General features: G+C 47.3%; 1 protein-coding gene across 1 annotated transcript in view; it reads left to right on the top strand.

Moving 5' to 3' along the window:
- The window catches only part of DTX4 (deltex E3 ubiquitin ligase 4), a 37,871-nt gene extending 22,143 nt beyond the window's left edge, over window positions 1-15,728 (top strand). Inside the window, exons 3-9 of the mRNA XM_081923898.1 lie at window positions 4,858-4,919; window positions 5,813-5,974; window positions 8,567-8,628; window positions 9,431-9,583; window positions 11,354-11,515; window positions 11,688-11,777; window positions 13,768-15,728. Coding sequence (XP_081780024.1) covers window positions 4,858-4,919; window positions 5,813-5,974; window positions 8,567-8,628; window positions 9,431-9,583; window positions 11,354-11,515; window positions 11,688-11,777; window positions 13,768-14,001 — 925 coding nt within the window. The 3' untranslated portion in view covers window positions 14,002-15,728. The remainder of the gene's footprint in view (window positions 1-4,857; window positions 4,920-5,812; window positions 5,975-8,566; window positions 8,629-9,430; window positions 9,584-11,353; window positions 11,516-11,687; window positions 11,778-13,767) is intronic.
- Window positions 15,729-17,505: the final 1,777 nt, after the last annotated feature.

The following is a 17,505-nucleotide window of genomic DNA, read 5'->3' as shown; positions in this document are numbered from 1 at the left end:
AAGTGGTTCATGAGGAGAACAGTTTGGGAACCACTGGGGTAGGAAACCTGAGTTGTGAGTGAATCGAGCACCTATGGACTGTACAGATTAGTGCCTCCTCCCCTTTTTTGCATATGGAGTCCACACTCTCCAAGTAGATACAGTGGTGCCCCGCAAGACGAACGCCTCGCAAGACGAAAAACCCGCTAGACGAAAGGGTTTTCTGTTTTGGAGGCGCTTCACAAAACGAATTTCCCTATGGGCTTGCTTCGCAAGAAGAAAGCCCATAGGGAAATCTCCGGGGACCTCTTTTAAATGCTAGCGGTGGGGAGCAAAGCCTTCCCCCCCCCTCCGGCCTTCAGAAGAGGTCCAGGAAGGCTGGCGGGGGCCGAAAGGCTTTGCTCCCCACCGCCAGCATTTTAAAAGCAGTCCGGGATAGCAGGGAAGCGCTTCCCGCTATCCCAGATGGCTTTTGAAGGCAGGCGGGGGGGGGGGGAAGCAAAGACTTTTGCCCCCCGCCCGCCTTCAGAAGAGGTCCTGGACCTCTTCTGAAGGCGGGTGGGGGGCAAAAGTCTTTGCTCCCCCCCCCGCCTGCCTTCAAAAGCCGTCCGGGAGCATTTTAAAATCGCCCCACGACAGCAAAGACGAAAAGACTTGCGGAACGAATTAATTTCGTCTTGCGAGGCACCACTGTAAGGCTATATTGCAAACTCCCCTGTGATCTTCAGATGAAGGACGGTATAGAAATTGAATAATAATAATAATAATAATAGTAATAATAATAATAATAATTCTGCCTTTGATGGAAGGCACTATACCTCTGTTGCTAGGATTTGGAAATGAGACGGCTATTGCACTCAGGGCTTGCTTGATGGTATCCAGTGGTTGGCCACTGAGAACATGATGCTCAGTTGTATGAACCTTTGGCCTGATCCAGCAGGGCTCTTCTTAGAGGGTCACTGCTGTTTTACCATGGTGCACCCTTGGGTCATTACGTGGGAGAAGCTCTTTTGTGCCCCCTCCCTCTAAATCTGTTGTCTCTGCTTGACGTGGTCTGCAGAGACAGACGCCCAACACCCTTCTTAGTCGAGACAAATGATGAGTCAAACCAGATCTTGCCTCACATTGAAAATGATTACTGTTTTTCATAGCAAGCCAAGTTTCAGTGTTGTGAAATGATTTTTCAGTAAGCAAAAAAGGCTTCCTAAAGCAAGGCTGGGCCATCTGAAACTCCAGGCCATATGTAGCCCTCGGCTCTATTTTGTAGCTCAGTGGTAGAAGATCGGCTTTGCAGAAGGTCTTCGGTTCAATCCCCAGCATCTCCAAGGAGGGACTAAGCGAGAGCTCTGCCTGAAATCCTAGAGAGCCTGTCAGTGGAGACAGTTCTGAGCTAGATCGGCCAATGGTCTGACTCTGTATAAGGCAGCTCCTATGTTCCTACAAGTCCCTTGCAAACAACCAGGTGTGGCCTTTGGGAAGAGTAATCTGGGAAGGAAGGGAGAGAGAGAGAGAGAGAGAGAGAGAGAGAGAGAGAGAGAGAGAGAGAGAGAGAGAGAGAAAGAGAGAGAGAAGGGGCAGCCCCGCCCCATTTTTGGATCTGTGCCTCCCATCCCAGTGCTGACTTTGGCCCTGCCCACAGTCTGCATGTGGCCCTAAACAAATTATCCCCAAGGGAATATGGACCTGGACAGGAGAGAAAAGGTTGACATGAAGTCTAAGCTCGGAGGTTACAAACATTTTGGGGGTTTTTTTCAGTTGAAAAGAATCTGACTTTACTTGTTCGTTAATTTCATATATTTGTTACTCTTTATTGTCATGGGCAGTGCTAGAGTAGGTTACAAAACATGGGAAACGGAACAATATGTTAAATAAACACAACAAAAATGTTGCAGTTGAGGCATCTCTAGAGATTCCAGCAGCATGAGCCAGTTGCAAGTCAGAGGGCCTGACTTGAGAATCAACAAGAACATGATGGGGCCGAGCTGTGGTGTTGCTTAATATATGCAGCCTGACATGCCAGCATGATAGAAAAATCCCTAATGAAGATCTAAGACTGCCTACAGCTGGCACTCCCCACCTCGGCCTCTCTCAGCTCCCGCGTTCCCCAACTTTTAGCAAATACCACAGACCCCTTTAACCATGAAAATGGGGGGGGGGCTGCAAACCCCTTTTGAATACTAATGAGGAAGTGAAGCATTCTTTTTCTCTCTCCTCCACATCTAGGGACCCTTCCTCTCAAAAGCCCTATTGAAAGCTTTTCACGCCACTGCCTGATCTGGAAGACACCCCACCCTCCCCTGACCAAAACACTCTTTCTTGGTCATCTAATTAGCGTGTTTCTCCCCTTTTGTCTGACTGCCATCGGCCTTCTGTCGCCCGGTGGCTCCCCCCCCCCCCATCGCCCGTGACCCTTCCAAAAGACTTTCCCAAGGAAGAGAGCAAGGGAGGAAGGGGCCAAGGCGATGTTTGCTGGAACAAAAGGCCCTGTGAATAACTTGGAGACACGACCAAGGTTTCTAAAGAGCTGGAGAAAGGCGCAGTGAGAGGAGTGCTAGGGAATGGGAGAGGGGTGGGCAAATGCCTCTGTCTTTAGATTAGAGGATTCTCTGTCTCCGGTTAGGTCTTGGTCTGTCTCTACGGCAACTATTGTCCAGCTAGAAAGGTCCTTCACTCTGTTTCTCATTCAGGCCTTGTTGCCTTCTCATGCATACTTCATCCGTCCCTGTCCCAGATGCCTCGACTTCCCTTTTGTGTGTGTGTGTGTGGAGCAATTTGAGGATTGTTCATTTCTAAAGGGCATACAGTTTAGAATGGCCATCAAATGGTGATTTCTGATATGTGAAGCCACTGTTAGAATTTGGCCAGACAGCTCTCTGCGTTGTACAGACAGGCAGGATTCGTCTGGCGAGGCTGGCTTCTGTTGGCCATCCATGGCTGACAGGACCCAGTATAGATTGTACAATGGAACCTCGGTTGTCGAATATAATCCGTTCCAGAAGACCATTTGACTTCCGAAACGTTCGACAACCGAGGCTCAATGGGTGCTCAGAGAATTCAATTGAAAAAATAGAGAAACGCGCCTCAGAAGCCGTTCAACTTCCAAGGCGTGTTTAAAAAATGGAAGCATTCACTTCCAGGTTTTTGGCATTCGGCTTCCAAAATGTTCAGCAGCCAAGACATTCGAAAACGAGGTACTGTCCACAGTACTGTCCACCTGCTGGCTTCATGACTTAGGTCAAAGGGTACCCAAATATTTGGAACAGGGGGGTGGAGTGGAGTTGCTGCTTTTGTAGGACACATCCCGCCCCACAGTGGCTAACCAGGAATGCATGAAGCAGTCATGTGGACCTGTTCTAAAAAAGTTGTGGGACTGCACCTTTTTTTTTTTACTCCACAACCCTTTCACTTACACTATGTTCTCGTTGGTTTTTCCTCCATTCAGACACAGCACAATGGAAAACTTTACCCTTCTCTTCATGAAGAAGAAAAAATCATGTTATTTTTTAAAACTTCAAGCTTTCAAACTTCCCTCAATATCACTTTGCATTTTCAGATCGTCACTATTTGCAGGGTGGGAATCAGGCACATACAGGTTATTTCAGTGCTTTAGGTCAGGGTGGGCAAACCCATGGCTCTGCAGCGGCTGCTGGAATCTTGACTCCCATCAGCCTCCAGCCAGCATGGCCAGTGGTTAGGGATAATGGAAGCTACAACTTCTGGAGGGCCACCAGTTCCCCACCCTTGTGAATAATAGCCTATTTCAGGGTACAAGTATTTCCAGGAAGTGGTCCTGGAAAAAGCAATAACGTTTTCTCTCTGGGGAATCCATCCCCACTGTTACTATGATCACTCACTGCCCAGTCGTATATAGTGGTACCTCGGGTTAAGAACTTAATTCGTTCTGGAGGGATGTTCTTAACCCGAAACTGTTCTTAACCTGAAGCAGCACTTTAGCTAATGGGGCCTCCTCCTGCTGCTGCTTGATTTCTGTTCTCATCCTGAAGCAAAGTTCTTAACCCGAGGTAATATTTCAGGGTTAGCGGAGTCTGGAACCTGAAGCGTATGTAACCTGAAGCGTATGTAACCTGAGGTACCACTGCAGTCGACCCTCTCTGCTATGCAGGAAGGCAGAAGATCTTCATGGTTAGAAGACCACGACTGACCCTTTTCCCCAACCCCCTGCATACACACGCCTTTCAGGAGTCATGCTGATACAAAGGCTGTCACAACCACAGACTTGCCCTTTCGTCAAACCAGTCCTCCTGTCTCTGGCACACACCCTTATTTCAGATACCTATGGGTGCGCTTGCCTCTCCCAGGCCGCCTTTCTTTACTCAGCCAGGGATTGTGTTTGTGCCTCAGGCTACTAGCAGCCAAAGGCAGGGATGCAACCTGCCAGGCTAGTTTAGTGGGAACACGCTGCTTTTCGTCACTTTCAGGGTCTTAACAGAAACCAGTCTGGGGATCAGACCCAGTGTAGCGTAGAGCGCCATTCCCCCCCCCCCCCCGGCCTCGCAGAGTCTCCAGTTTCGTTCCTCAAAGGGATTCTAAAGCGTCCTTTGAATTCTGTGCCTCATCTCCTTCCATGTTTGTTTGGTTCTTAAGAAAAGTAAAACATCTCGTGGCACTTTAAAGACTAATAAACTTGTTATAGCTTAAGCTTTCATGGACTACAGTCCGCTTCATCAGATGCATGAATTTCTGTAGTCTGTGTTAGTCTTGTTAGTCTTTTAAGGTGGCACATGATTCTGCTGTTGTTTTTCCTCAAGAGACTAGTGCATCTGCCTCTCTGAGAATTGGTTCTTGAGTATTCTGCTTTTCGCAATGATGCCGAATGTGTCCACAGCCACTTGTAAGCTGTGCCTCCTTTCTTTGCAGGGTCCCTACAGTTCCTGTGAAAAACCTCAATGGCTCAAGCCCAGTCAATCCAGCACTGGCAGGTAAGAGGGTTAGGGTCACTGTAGGAACAGAGCAGTCATCAGTGACTCATGGCTATTGCTTGGCCTAAATAAGGGATATCTGAGGAGCTGTAATAAGTTTGATGAGGGTTTGGCGTTAGTCTGTGCAGTATGTTTATTCAGTGAATGCAGAGGATATGCAAAGTTGACCTATGGGTTAAAGACAGGCGTCACGCCCAAAGAAATATTAAAAGGGAGGTAATGGTGACATTTTTTGGTGAGGTAGAAAACCTGTGGCCCTCCAGATGTTTTTGAAATGCAACTTTAATCATTGCTGACCATTGGCCATGCTAGCTGAGTTGGGGGTCTAAACAATATTGGGGGTCCACAATGGAATAAACACTGCCCTGGGCAAGAAGTGCAGCTTTAAAGATTGAAGCTTTAATTTCCATGAGGGACTGCAGGATAGTTCAAGCTACCTTGTTGTCACTGTTGTTAGTAATTGCAGAATAATTACCACACAAGCTTTTATGCTTTGAATTTTAATTTGCAAATAAAAAATAACAATTGCTTAGGTCTTCAAAGATTATCAGCCTTTACCTCTGACTTGCCTGTTACATTATGATATTGTAAGAGCTAGGAATGGTAGGATCTTGCCACCCCACCCTCATAGATGAAGGTGAGATCCAATACACAGGGTACCATAAGCAGAACACTTGGGTTCTCCTCTAGATAAGGGCTTGCAGAGAAAATGAATTTGCAAAGCACCATGTCCTTGCAACGTAACGCGGAGGGTGTTCCCTTTGTTAATGAATGGTTTTGGCCTAAGGAGGCAAATGGATGGAGAAATATGGAGCATTGGGGGAGCAGGCAGGGATATGTTTTGGTGGAGCAAAGAGGAATCAACTTCTCAAATACCCTTCTGTCCCACCCAGGCATCACAGGGATCCTCATGAGTGCTGCTGGTCTGCCGGTCTGCCTCACTCGACCCCCAAAGCTGGTTTTGCATCCCCCTCCAGTCAGCAAGAGTGAAATCAAATCCATCCCTGGGATATCCAATACTTGCCGCAAGACCACCAAAAAGCAGACCAAGAAAGGTAAGAATGGATAACCCCTCTACCTTTTCTCCTCATAGGATTCTAAAACTAGAGTACCAGGGGGCCACAGCAGGACCTTAATGGTGCCCAGAAGCCATCTGCCTTTCACTTGTCAATCTACACAGTTCAGACCACACAGAGCGCTGCAGAAAGTAACTCTATCCAGACATCACGCCAAACCATGGTTTACAGTAACTACAGTTAAAAGTCAAACCATGGTTTGAGACTCCCATCTGCAATGGAAAATAAAGCCTTAGTTTTGCTGTGTAAAGCTCACACCACGTTCCTCGTTCAGCTCACTCTCCTCCTAACAGAGCCCCTAGATGCAGACGCAAGCTGTTCATGACTGATGCCCACCCCCATGTGCTGCTACATTATCACTGATTGACTCCTCCTGAAGGGTTTAGAACAGGACGGTGAGCTAGCTGAGGACTGGCCCGCTCAATAGCACTCATCTTTGCAGATCAGACAGTATGTTCCTGTCTTTACACTCATCAGTCTGTGGACTCTTCCCCTTTCTCCGATTTCTTTCCTGGCCCTTTATAGCTGCCACCCAAACCTTGTTCCAATGCACGGATAATTAGCGTAGTGCGCTCCAGATGTTGTAATACTGCAACTACCACCACCCTTGACTATTGCATGTGCCCCAGCAACATCTGGAGGGCACCACATTGGTTCTAAACCATCATTCTGCTTCCCTGCGCTGCTCCCGCTTCTCTGTCCCATACCAGTGTGTGGCTGCATCTGTTGATGGCCAGACAATGGCAGCTATCCAACCAGTGTTCTTCCAAATCATTATCCTGGACGGCTCCCAACTGCAGCATTACCTAACACATGTCCCCTGCTGTTGACTTGCACGCATCCTCCACCCCCTCATAATTTCCTGGCCCGGCTGTAGCAAGCATACTGTACTACACTCCCTGTCTTTCTCCAGAGTACTTCACATCTGCTTGACAGGTAGTAGTAATCCAGGAAGGGACTCCATAAGCCTAACCAGTTTCACTGGTGCCTGTTGCACATCTGTAAAGGAGGAAGGAGCAAAGAGCTGACAACAAAGGGGGCCTTGACATCGCATCCAGCACGCCTCATACAATGCTGACAAGGGCAGAAAGGCTTGCAGATAGACTCAGAGATCCAGGGCGGAGCACTGAAATCGGTTATCAGTTCTAAGGATCAACCCTGGAGCATTTTAATTAAGAATATATTAAGATGCCCCAGAGCACGTAGACTGCATTTCCCTCATCAGGTTCCTACAGAATCCCACACATCAGGAATCAGCCTGAAGGGTTTCCTGATAAGGGGGTGGTGTTCTTGGACACTCTTTGAGTTCCAGCGTCTCTTTCTCTAGAAACAGAAAGGTTTTTGCTGACAGCATGACACTCCCTTGCTGTCTTTTCCCAGATGGCCAGCTTAAGGCTGCAGTGCTATACACCCTTCCCCTCAAGTAAGATCAGTTGGTCGCAGTTGGGCTTGTTTCCGAGTAGGATCCAGCTGCAATTGATCTGGCCCACAGGCAGCTGTTTGGTATTTTGCAATTAAATTCCTGTGAATGCAAACCTAGTGCACTCCACCCCCTTCCCACCTTACATTTTATAAAGTCGTATGAAGACATCAAGTTCTTGGAAAGACCTGAGTTTACATTCTTAGACACACAAAATAGAAAGAAAAAGCTTTGAACTCAGTAGAAAGTAGGGGAAAAAACATGGCTGATGTTTAATGATTTTTTTTAACTCTCTGAAACAAAGAACTCTAGGAAAAAATTATCAACAGTGGATTGAACAAATGGGGCATGCAACAGAATGTTGCAGCGTGGGGTGCCCTTGTGGGGTGCTTGCAGACTGTCACTATTCTGCCAGAGGGATTGCAGCCCTCAGCAGAGAAAAGGTTCCCTATCTCTGGTCTTGAGCATGCTTGCTCCTTTGTCAATCTGCAAAGATCCTTTCAGTGTCCAATTACATCTCGGCTTGCTTACCTCTTGAGATGCTTGGGTGAAAGCAAGGGAGGCTGAAGGTTGCTGCCACAAACAAGAACCAGGTCTGCAGTAGACCTGGAGATAAGTTAGGAGAAGTTGCTTAGCCCAACACTGGACTGCAGCCGCAAACTGGGCAGAGTCTTTTTCAGGAACACTAAAGCACCCTGGGAGGGACAGACAACAGGCACATGACCCTTGCACACATGTGAGTTTGCAGGGGGGCGGTAAGAGTGGAAATGTGAATTAAGGTTTCAAATTGGAGTCTTACCATTCTTGCTCATGTTTCTTAATTTAATTCTGGTTTGCCAGCTAATTGCAGACTCTGGTTGGTCAGTTTGGATATCACGCATAAACCATGATTGAGGTACACAAACCTCAGTATAGTGGCATCTGGATTGAACAAGTATATGCAAAGTAAATAACTCCAGGTGACGGAGGAAGGGGGCAATATAGCCAAGTTGCACAAAGCCAGGGATGGCAACTTTGATTTCTCTTGTGCAGTCCTTGCCCTCCAAATTTCTCATTCCCCCTTTGTTTCCCTGCCTTTCACCTTGCTGTTTGCCTTCAGGAACAATGCCTTCAACTTGCTGATCTTCTCTTGTTTCCCCCTCTTTGTGCAGGTAAAACCCCAGAGGAGGTGCTGAAGAAATACTTGCAGAAGGTGCGCCATCCCCCAGAAGAGGCAAGTCTGTTTTTTTATGTACAGCATGTATGTAGTGTAGTACAGCAGCTAACATGTTGGCATAGGTTTTCTTGGTGCAGGCTCCCCCCAGCCCCATGCAGAGTGTCGGTTGCCTTAACCTTACTGCAACAAACCATTTCTCTAGCACCGAGCATGTGCTGAGCATTGCTGAGGGCAGAGCAGAGATGCCGGCTTCTCCTGAAAGTATCATAATCTCTATCGCACCAATGACCTGGCATGGGCAAGGGGACATGGATTGTCAAATAGCATGGGCTACAGGAAGCTGCTGCCGGGCCTCCTAGCTCCACCCTATCTGCACTCATTGACTGGCAGTGGCCCTCCAAGGTTTCATGCAGGATCCTATCCCAGCCCTGCCTGGAGATACCAAAGATTGGTATCTGGGGGCATCTGCATGTGATGCATGTGCTGATCCTGATGGAGATGTTTATTCCCCCTCGTGTTCCTGATGCAGGTCTTTGCTCAAAACCCTTCTTCCCTGGCAGGGAGAGAGGCTCCATTTTGGGGTCCACCTCAGGTGCCAAAACATCCAGAAGTGAGGGATGATGGGAGTTGTAGTCCCAATGACTTTGGGAGGTCACAGATTCCCCATTTGTGGCATGGAGTAATGGCAGCGACAGGAGGTGGCAGGTGAACTTCACGCCGTTATCTCATTGCTGCCGAGAATGACATTAACGTGACAAGCGTGCCAGCCATTAGCAGGCTGGGTTTCCTTCAGGCGAATGTTTCTATGTGTGCATATGTTTTGCTCTTGTGTTCAACACCATTTCTCGCCCCTTTTCAGGACTGTACCATCTGCATGGAGCGCCTCTCCGCCCCTTCAGGGTACAAGGGTCCTCAGCCAGCCATCAAGCCAGATTTGGTGGGAAAGCTCTCCAAGTGCGGCCACATGTACCACCTCCACTGCCTCGTGGCCATGTACAACAACGGGAACAAGGTGCGTTCCTGGGGTGGGGAAGGCTGAGGGAGGCCTGCAGTCTCTCGAGTGGGTACCCATGAATTCTGCCCAGGACTGAACAGCTCTTTTGGTACTTGATAGTACTGACAGGCAACGGTATTGCTGATATAGGAAAGTCACTGTGATGTGGCTTATGTATTTATTATTTGGTTGGTTAATTTATATACCGCTGGGGCGGGGAAAATTTCTCAGCTTGAAGGCCACATTCCCTTCTGGGCAACCTTCCAGGGGCCTCATGAGTTGGGCTAGACAGGTTGGTGGGGCTGCTCACCTATCAATCATCTGATGTCACAATGATACCAGTAGATGGAACACTTTGAAGTTCAGAAGTCAGGACTTCAAAGCACCATGGGCAGCCAATCCAGGAGGCTTCAGCTAATGCTTTCCCTTGCCAGTGCATAAGCAAGAGAGCTCTTCATGGCTCCCGACTATGCATCAGCAGTTGCATCCCTACCTGCCCCACACCTGACATCACATAGGGCATCAGGTTTGGGGCAGGTGGGCATGGTTTGGGGAACACTATCTCTTGGGGCATATTTGAACCCCTGGCAAACCAAACTTGGCCTGCGCTCTGAGGCTCCCCACCCCTATCATATAACAGGCCTCTTTAATGCTTCTGTCTTTAATGAGTCCGAACCAAGACTGCATGTTCTGCACTTCTGTGATGGCATGATACAAGCATCCTGAAAAGTGACCTTTTATTAAAACAAAAAATACGTTTCTGAGCCATTTGGCTATGGAGAAAAAAACATACAGAGGAACAGGGTATAGCTAGGAAATTGCTTAGAAGCCAAACAGTGATGGGACCTCAGTAATCTGCTAAACTCTTCGTCTTTCCTGCTTGGCTAGCAAAAAGCACATTATATTGTGCAAATTAAGGGCAAGTGTGTCCCACTTATTAATTGCAAACACTGACTTTCCAAGGAATGTTGCTTTTTTTTCTTTAAAAAGAGTGCATGCAAAGTACACTTAGTCCCAGTTGAAGCCCATGGTTTTGAGAGATTTAATTCTGGAATTCCATACTGCATTTTAAAAAGGCTGCAATAGCCCTAGTAACGTAACAGCTCTAACATGAAAACAAATTCTTCTGTGGGCAGACTTAAAACTCTTTCCTTTTGAGCTGAGCCCAAAACATTCCTGAACCCATCATCTTTCTGGAGATAACACTACTTCACTCCCACATTTCTTGGCTGCTTCTGCCGCAATCTGGCTTTTTTCCACTGGGGCTTAAAAATGTTTCACACATGTACATTTTTAAAAGATGACCTAAGATGTCTCAGCCGGATACCTAAAAGCACAAAAACGTGATGTGAAGGCCTTCCATTCAGTGGTGGCGTGTATTTTGCACACAGATCTTTGCAGGTTCACTTGGGTAACAGTTGATGGGAAAAACCTTTCTGACCAAGACTTTGGAGATCTACTGCCAGTTGGAATAGCGACAGGCTAAATTGGGTGGGGAGCCTAGGGGCCAAATGTATATAGTGAAGGCAAGATTCACAGGGTTTAGATGTAAGACTGGGACTTGGAACCTAACCTTGCTTTGTGTGCTTGTGTTTCTCCACTTGGGGATGGATGAGATTGCAAAGTACTTCCTACTTTTCTGGAAGAGGAGATAATAGCCGTCCATTCTTCCACCACCACTGCTGGCTCTTTGTGGCTGTGTGATTATAATGTCAGCCTGGGGTCTTTTTATTCTGTGCTGTTCTAAAATTATTGCCCAGTATCACAGCTTGCCTACTGTGCTTTTAGGATGGGAGTTTGCAGTGTCCAACCTGCAAGACCATCTATGGAGTGAAGACTGGCACCCAACCTCCTGGGAAGATGGAATATCACCTTATTCCCCATTCATTGCCTGGGCACCTCGACTGTAAAACCATCCGAATTATCTACAACATTCCACCCGGGGTCCAGGTGAGATTCTGGCTTCATTAGCAGAACACTTGGCCCTCAGATAGATCCTGCTGTCTTATCTCCCAACCAGCTTCATGCTTAGAGACTAGTGGGGCCTTTCTCATCCTGTGAACTTCCTTCAAATATATTTGAAAAGTCACATTCATTTTCATGTGCATCTCATTCTTTTTAGGGACCAGAGCATCCCAATCCTGGGAAGAGCTTCACTGCACGGGGCTTCCCTCGACACTGTTACCTCCCAGAGAGTGAAAGAGGCAGAAAGGTAAGTGGCATCTTCGTGCTGTAGGAATTTTAAGCTCAACCATTCGTTGTGGTTATACCACTTAGCTTTACATTCTGCTCCAGGCTGGCTTTATCTTGACACAGGGAGGACACTCTCGTTGTGCAAATTCATAACGTGTATTTCTCATCTATAATATTAAGGGGGCTGTTAGGTTACTCTGTTGTTTACTTTAGGCCACATTCAGCTACCCTGTTCCACTAGTAGAAGCCAGCACAAGGACTCCTGCTAGCACAATGATGGGGCTTCAACCCTCCTCCCCATTTACATCCCACATACTTCCCTCAAATATACTCTGGAGGGTCACAGAGAACCCCTGTAACAGTTTGCAGGGGTGGTGTGGGGGTCAGTGCGCACTGATGAAATTATCTCCTTAGCACTACATTGAATAGCATGCTTTGAAACCAATATTTTACCTAGGAGTTTTGGGGTTTCTGTCTTGTTCTTGATAGTTTCATGAGGATGGCCTAATTGGTGGGCTGTATCTTTACCCCAAATAACACATCACAGGTTGGCCCATACCAAACACGTTGATACTTGCTGCTTTCTGTACATGCTTTGTTGTTTTTAACAAGAACGACAGTAACAAACTTTAATTTAAAATTGTACCCCAGCATTTTTTGTGTGAGACTGTGTATCGAAATATCATATATTTATTTCCAGCTTGGACTTAAAAGGGATCTGTTTGGCCCCAATAGCAGATTGAAACTGTCAAAATAAATGGTAGTGGAGGGTTAAAAGCAGTTTTTGAATGTTCCTGTGTCTTTTCAAACAAAGCCCAGCATAACTTTGCTGCAGGTTGACTCTCAGCCCTTCAGCAGAAGCTCTCTGCCTCTGAAAACTGGGAGGTGAGGAATCTCCTGGTTTTGAAGCTGAGATGGATAATTTTTCAAATGCCCACATATTATTGAATTGAAGCATGAAATCCTCTTTCCTAAGTTATGGTGCTGCAGAATGCCTTATTATAAGTGATATTAATGTGACATAGAAAAGAACATAGGAAGATGGGGAAAGTTAAAACAGAGAGAATAGGAGGGGAGAGTTTGATACAGCAGGATAATAGGCTCATGATGGCTTCCTAATTCATTTTTCACAAAAGCCTGCTTCATGTTACAGATTTGGCCTGTACATGCTTACACTTCCAATGTGTGAGGCACTTCAGTTCATTAAATGAGTACTGTGGAAACACAGCATGAAGAGCTACTACTGTTGCCAGCTCCCCTACATTATGGAGAGCATGCTAGAAGTACCCCAAAGGTTCACCAATGACAGTGTGAGGACAAGGTCTAGAAGATAAACCATAAAAAGTCAGTGTTCAGTGACGTTCTCCGTCTTCCCTGGTTGAAGCCCTGTTTGTTCATATATGCTAGGATGCCGTCTCCCCTACTCTCACTTTTTTAAAGTAGATTAAATATCAGTGGGGGAAAGGTGACCCAGTTTGCCTGTGGCAGTTCTTCACTTTGCAAGATATTCCCCACAGTCTTTGGGAGGAAATGGTGCCTTACCTTTCTTTCTACATGCTTGAGGCTATAACAAGATTTCCCCTTTTGGAAGAAAAGGGGTCCTCTTGTCTTTCAAAGTTTAAGACATTTTGCAAAAGGCCCTTGCATTGGGCACAGTCCCTTGCCTCCATTCCCTGTGCACTTGTTGTGTTAACACACCTTCGCTGCAAGCATAAGATTGTGGAATCTTGTCTATACTTACTGAACGGATTCCTGCACCTATAGCATCAAGTGTTTGCAAGTGCATCAGATGCACATTGTGTGTATTTTAAGGAATTTTTTAATGTTTAAAGTTTTATTCTGTTTCTAGTGCATCTTATGTGCATCCTGTGCGAACAGGATGTTGGATTAGATGGGCCTTTGGGCCTGATCCAGCAGGACTTCTCTTCTGCGAAGTAGTCTCTGCTACGAGGCGCTGGGCTTTGGGCAAACTCCTCCCCGTAACCCCTTTCCCCTCTTCTCTGTGGCAGGTGCTGAAACTGCTTTTGGTAGCCTGGGACCGGCGTCTGATCTTTGCCATTGGCACCTCAAGCACCACGGGCGAGTCGGACACGGTGATCTGGAATGAGATCCACCACAAGACAGAGTTTGGCTCCAACCTGACGGGCCACGGCTACCCTGATCCCAACTACCTGGACAATGTGCTGGCTGAACTGGCTGCTCAGGGCATCACGGAGGAGAGTACGCTCCAGGAGAAGGATTGAGGGCGCGGGAGGAGGGGAGGGGAGGGAGCAGGCTTTGCCCTGCTTGGGGTGGAGCTACGAAAAAGAGCCGGCTTCCCGTGGATCAAGCTCCCTCTCCCTCATCCACTGTGCCTGCTCTGCCCTCTCTGCCTCTTGTTGCCACAGCCACCATCTGCCTCTTAAAAGGCCTGGTTCTGCCTGCCCAGCAGTCCGCTTAGGGGCTCGCTCAGGTTGGAAGCCGCCAGTCCTACAGCATTTGGCTGCTGGGAGCAAACGAGCCTGGGAAAGTTCCCCCCACCCAGCTTGTCTTGGGCCTGGGCTGCAGTGTCCTGATGAGGCCTGAGGTTATATTAACCTCAGCACCCAAAGCTGCTTTTATACTTTGGAGCTCAGATACCTGGCCTGGCATTTGGGGGAGGGGGCAAATAAAGACCCACTTTAAATTCTGTGAAAACAAGAGAAGGTATGCCTTGGGGGCAAGCAGGCGTCTTGGGTGGCAGCACTCGGGAGCCAAGAAAGGTGGCTGTCCGTCCCAAAGGCCCTGAGGATTAAAATTGGCCCTGGTCTCTCTTTCTTGCCCAGCTAGGTGCCTGGTTCCATGTTGTCATGTCACTGCTTTCATGTCGTGGCTCAGTCTGAGTCAGAAATGTGCTGTTTGCTGGTCTGGTGCTCTCTGGCACTCTCATACGTTCTGAGGCTGCCTCTCCGTCCCTATTTTAAGATAGCTAAGAAGCAGGCCCGCTTCCTGCTAGAGCCTGCCCCAGTTCCTTGAGGAAGCAGGCTGGGAATTCCTTCTCTTGGATGCATTCCAAACTGGGTCAGCTGTAGGCAAGCCCTCGCATCCGACTCAAAACTTGGATGAGCAGAATAACGGAATCACAGCCGGTATCTATACTGCATTAGGTGGATGCAGGAGCCCCCTTGCTTCCCTGCAAGTTGGCATATTGGATCTGGCCCACACTTGCCTCTGGATAAAGTCAGTCCATTCCAGACTGAGGCTGGGAAAGTACATATTATATACCTTTAAAGCACATTTGCAGCCCTGTCTTTGGGGCCCTGTAGTTCACCCCTCACAGAGTGAACATTCCCAGCAACCTCTGGCAAACTACAGTGCCCAGAATTCTTTGCGGGAAAGACTGTGCTTAGAATGTGCCTTGGAGGCATGGTGTGCGTGCAGCCCAAGTCTTGCTCCTGTGGCTGGATCTGCCCGATCCAGCTGGGCTCCTGGACTTCACTAGGGTTTAGGTCAGGCCTCCCTGTCTCAATTGCATTTACTTCTCTCCAGACCAGTACAGAGCCATGTGCCCCGATCTCTCTTTCTGTTTGTGAATTGCATCCCAGGGGGGTTGTTTTATGTCCGATCTGTTTCTGTTGTGGGTTGGAATGAGAGGCTTTACAGAAGTGGTGGCAGGCAAGACACTTTTAGGTTTTGCCTCCTCACACTCCTGAGGTGGGTTCTTTTGAACTGTTTGTATGGGGGAGTCCCCTGGATACTGATTTGAATTTATTTACCTCATGTTTGGGGGGTTTGTCGTATATATGTATATATTTATATATATATTTGTAATGTATGAGAAAGGCTTTGAGGCTAGGATGTGTAATACAATGGTACTTAAGTTAGACCTGGAGGCTAAGCGCAGCTTGTGATACAGTTTGCCATCACACAGAGCAGGGGGCGTCCGTGTGGGGCCCTGCCAGAAGTTTTTTTTTTCTGAACTACAACTCCCATCATCCCTGACTGTTGGCCATGGCAGGGCACCACATTGGCTCTCCCAGGAAGAGTGACAGACCTTTTCAAACAGCTGTGCCATTTGGGTCCCTGCCCTTCCCTGCCCACCCCTGATATTTGAATAAAATATTCTTTTTTGTATGTGCGAAGACCTTAATAACCCATGTGAAATCTCTGTGGGGCAGGCTCAGGTGAGAAAATAAAAGAGATGGAAAGTGTGAGAGAGAGCATGTGGGAATAGGAAGGAGCACGTCTGTAGAGATGTCTGACTGCATGCTTGTCTGGTTTGGTGGCGGCAGGGTGTGTGTGAATGTGGAGGAGCCCAGAGACATCACAAGGGTTGTTAAGTGTGCTGTGATTTTTTAAAGAGGCTCTTAATACATCATCGGTGGCTCCTGGGTACATGTCACCTGGAGAATCTCCTCTTTCTTTCTCATCAACACTCCTCTCAAGAACATGTTAGCATTCAGCTAGGTTTTACTTGGAATAGACGTATTGACATTAATGGTCCTAACTTAGTCATCGTCAGCGGGTTTACTGTGTGTAAAACTTGGTTGAGTGCCAGTCTAAGCTTTTTAATTTTTAACTCAGTTACTACATCATCATAAAAAAAAAATTGCATTTATATGCCGCTCATATGGGTTGCCACCATACATTATGTAGGGATGCCATTCTGAATAAATCTTGCCAGGCATTTCCTTCTTGGATTTCCCCCTAATAGATTTGATTTGATTGAGTGGTTCAGTTGGTGGGGGGGACCGGGACCTGTTTGGGAGTTTACCCAGCCTTGTTAAACTCTCTAAATGCAACCTCTCTCTGTCCCACCCTCAAATACACACACACACACACACCATGGCATTCCCTCAAATGTGATTTAGCCTCCAGGATAGGGGAGAGATTTTGAAGGGCAACCTTCCAGCCACGGTCATCTCCCAACTGAAGGGAGCCAGTTTGCCTTTTATTTTACTTTTGTTTTGGCTGATTTACTTCTTCCTTGAACTCTCCAGCCGTTGATAATTTTGTACTTCGTAGGGAATGACAAGCCTGATGCGACGCTGTTGTCGAGGGCGAGGGGGGGAAGAGGGTCTCTCTTTTCCACTTTTTGTCCTCTTCAAGTCCCAAAGCAGGTTGTGGTGGGGATCTGGTAGTGGCATTGGGGGTGGGGGGAGGGCAGGGTGAGGGGGAAGCCATGATGTATATTGTTTGTTTGTTGTTTGTGAACGGTGCGTTTTGCCCGTCTCTAGTTCGTTGCATTGCGTCAGGATGGCACCCTTGGGGGGGCGGGTACAACAATAAAAGGAAAACTCCACTGCCAATTTTGAAGAATGTCTCGTGTCTGTGTTTTCTGAGTCTGTGAGTCTGTCCTTTGTTCATTGTTGGTGCTTCCTGAGCAGGTGAATGTGTGCAGTTTACTTAGCTGGGAGAACATTGGCTTTCAAACAGCCACAAGGGGGAAGTTGCTTTAGGGAAAGCAAATACTTCGGCTTGAGATGAGAGTTGATGGAAAACCAACTCACTACAGTTAACACAACTTGAAGGGAAATGTTTAGATCCAGTGAAGGACTTCTAATTCTTGGATTTTGGACAGAATCAAAATCTTTCATTTGTAGGTGTCAGGAGGGAGGGAAAGAACTGAAGGAACAAAACAGGATCATCTTGCTAAACTTCTAATTTGAGTTGGATCTAATCTTGGAATCTGTTCATACTCGCTGTTCATACTTCAGATTGCCAACTTTTTTCTGAGATACTGTGCCATTAACAGCTGCATGGCCTGCAGGAATCAAACAGGTGCACCT

The sequence above is a fragment of the Podarcis melisellensis genome (assembly GCF_964234715.1).
Source record: "Podarcis melisellensis genome assembly, chromosome: 1".
Lineage (NCBI taxonomy): Eukaryota > Metazoa > Chordata > Lepidosauria > Squamata > Lacertidae > Podarcis > Podarcis melisellensis.
This window is presented reverse-complemented; position numbering and strand designations above follow the sequence as displayed.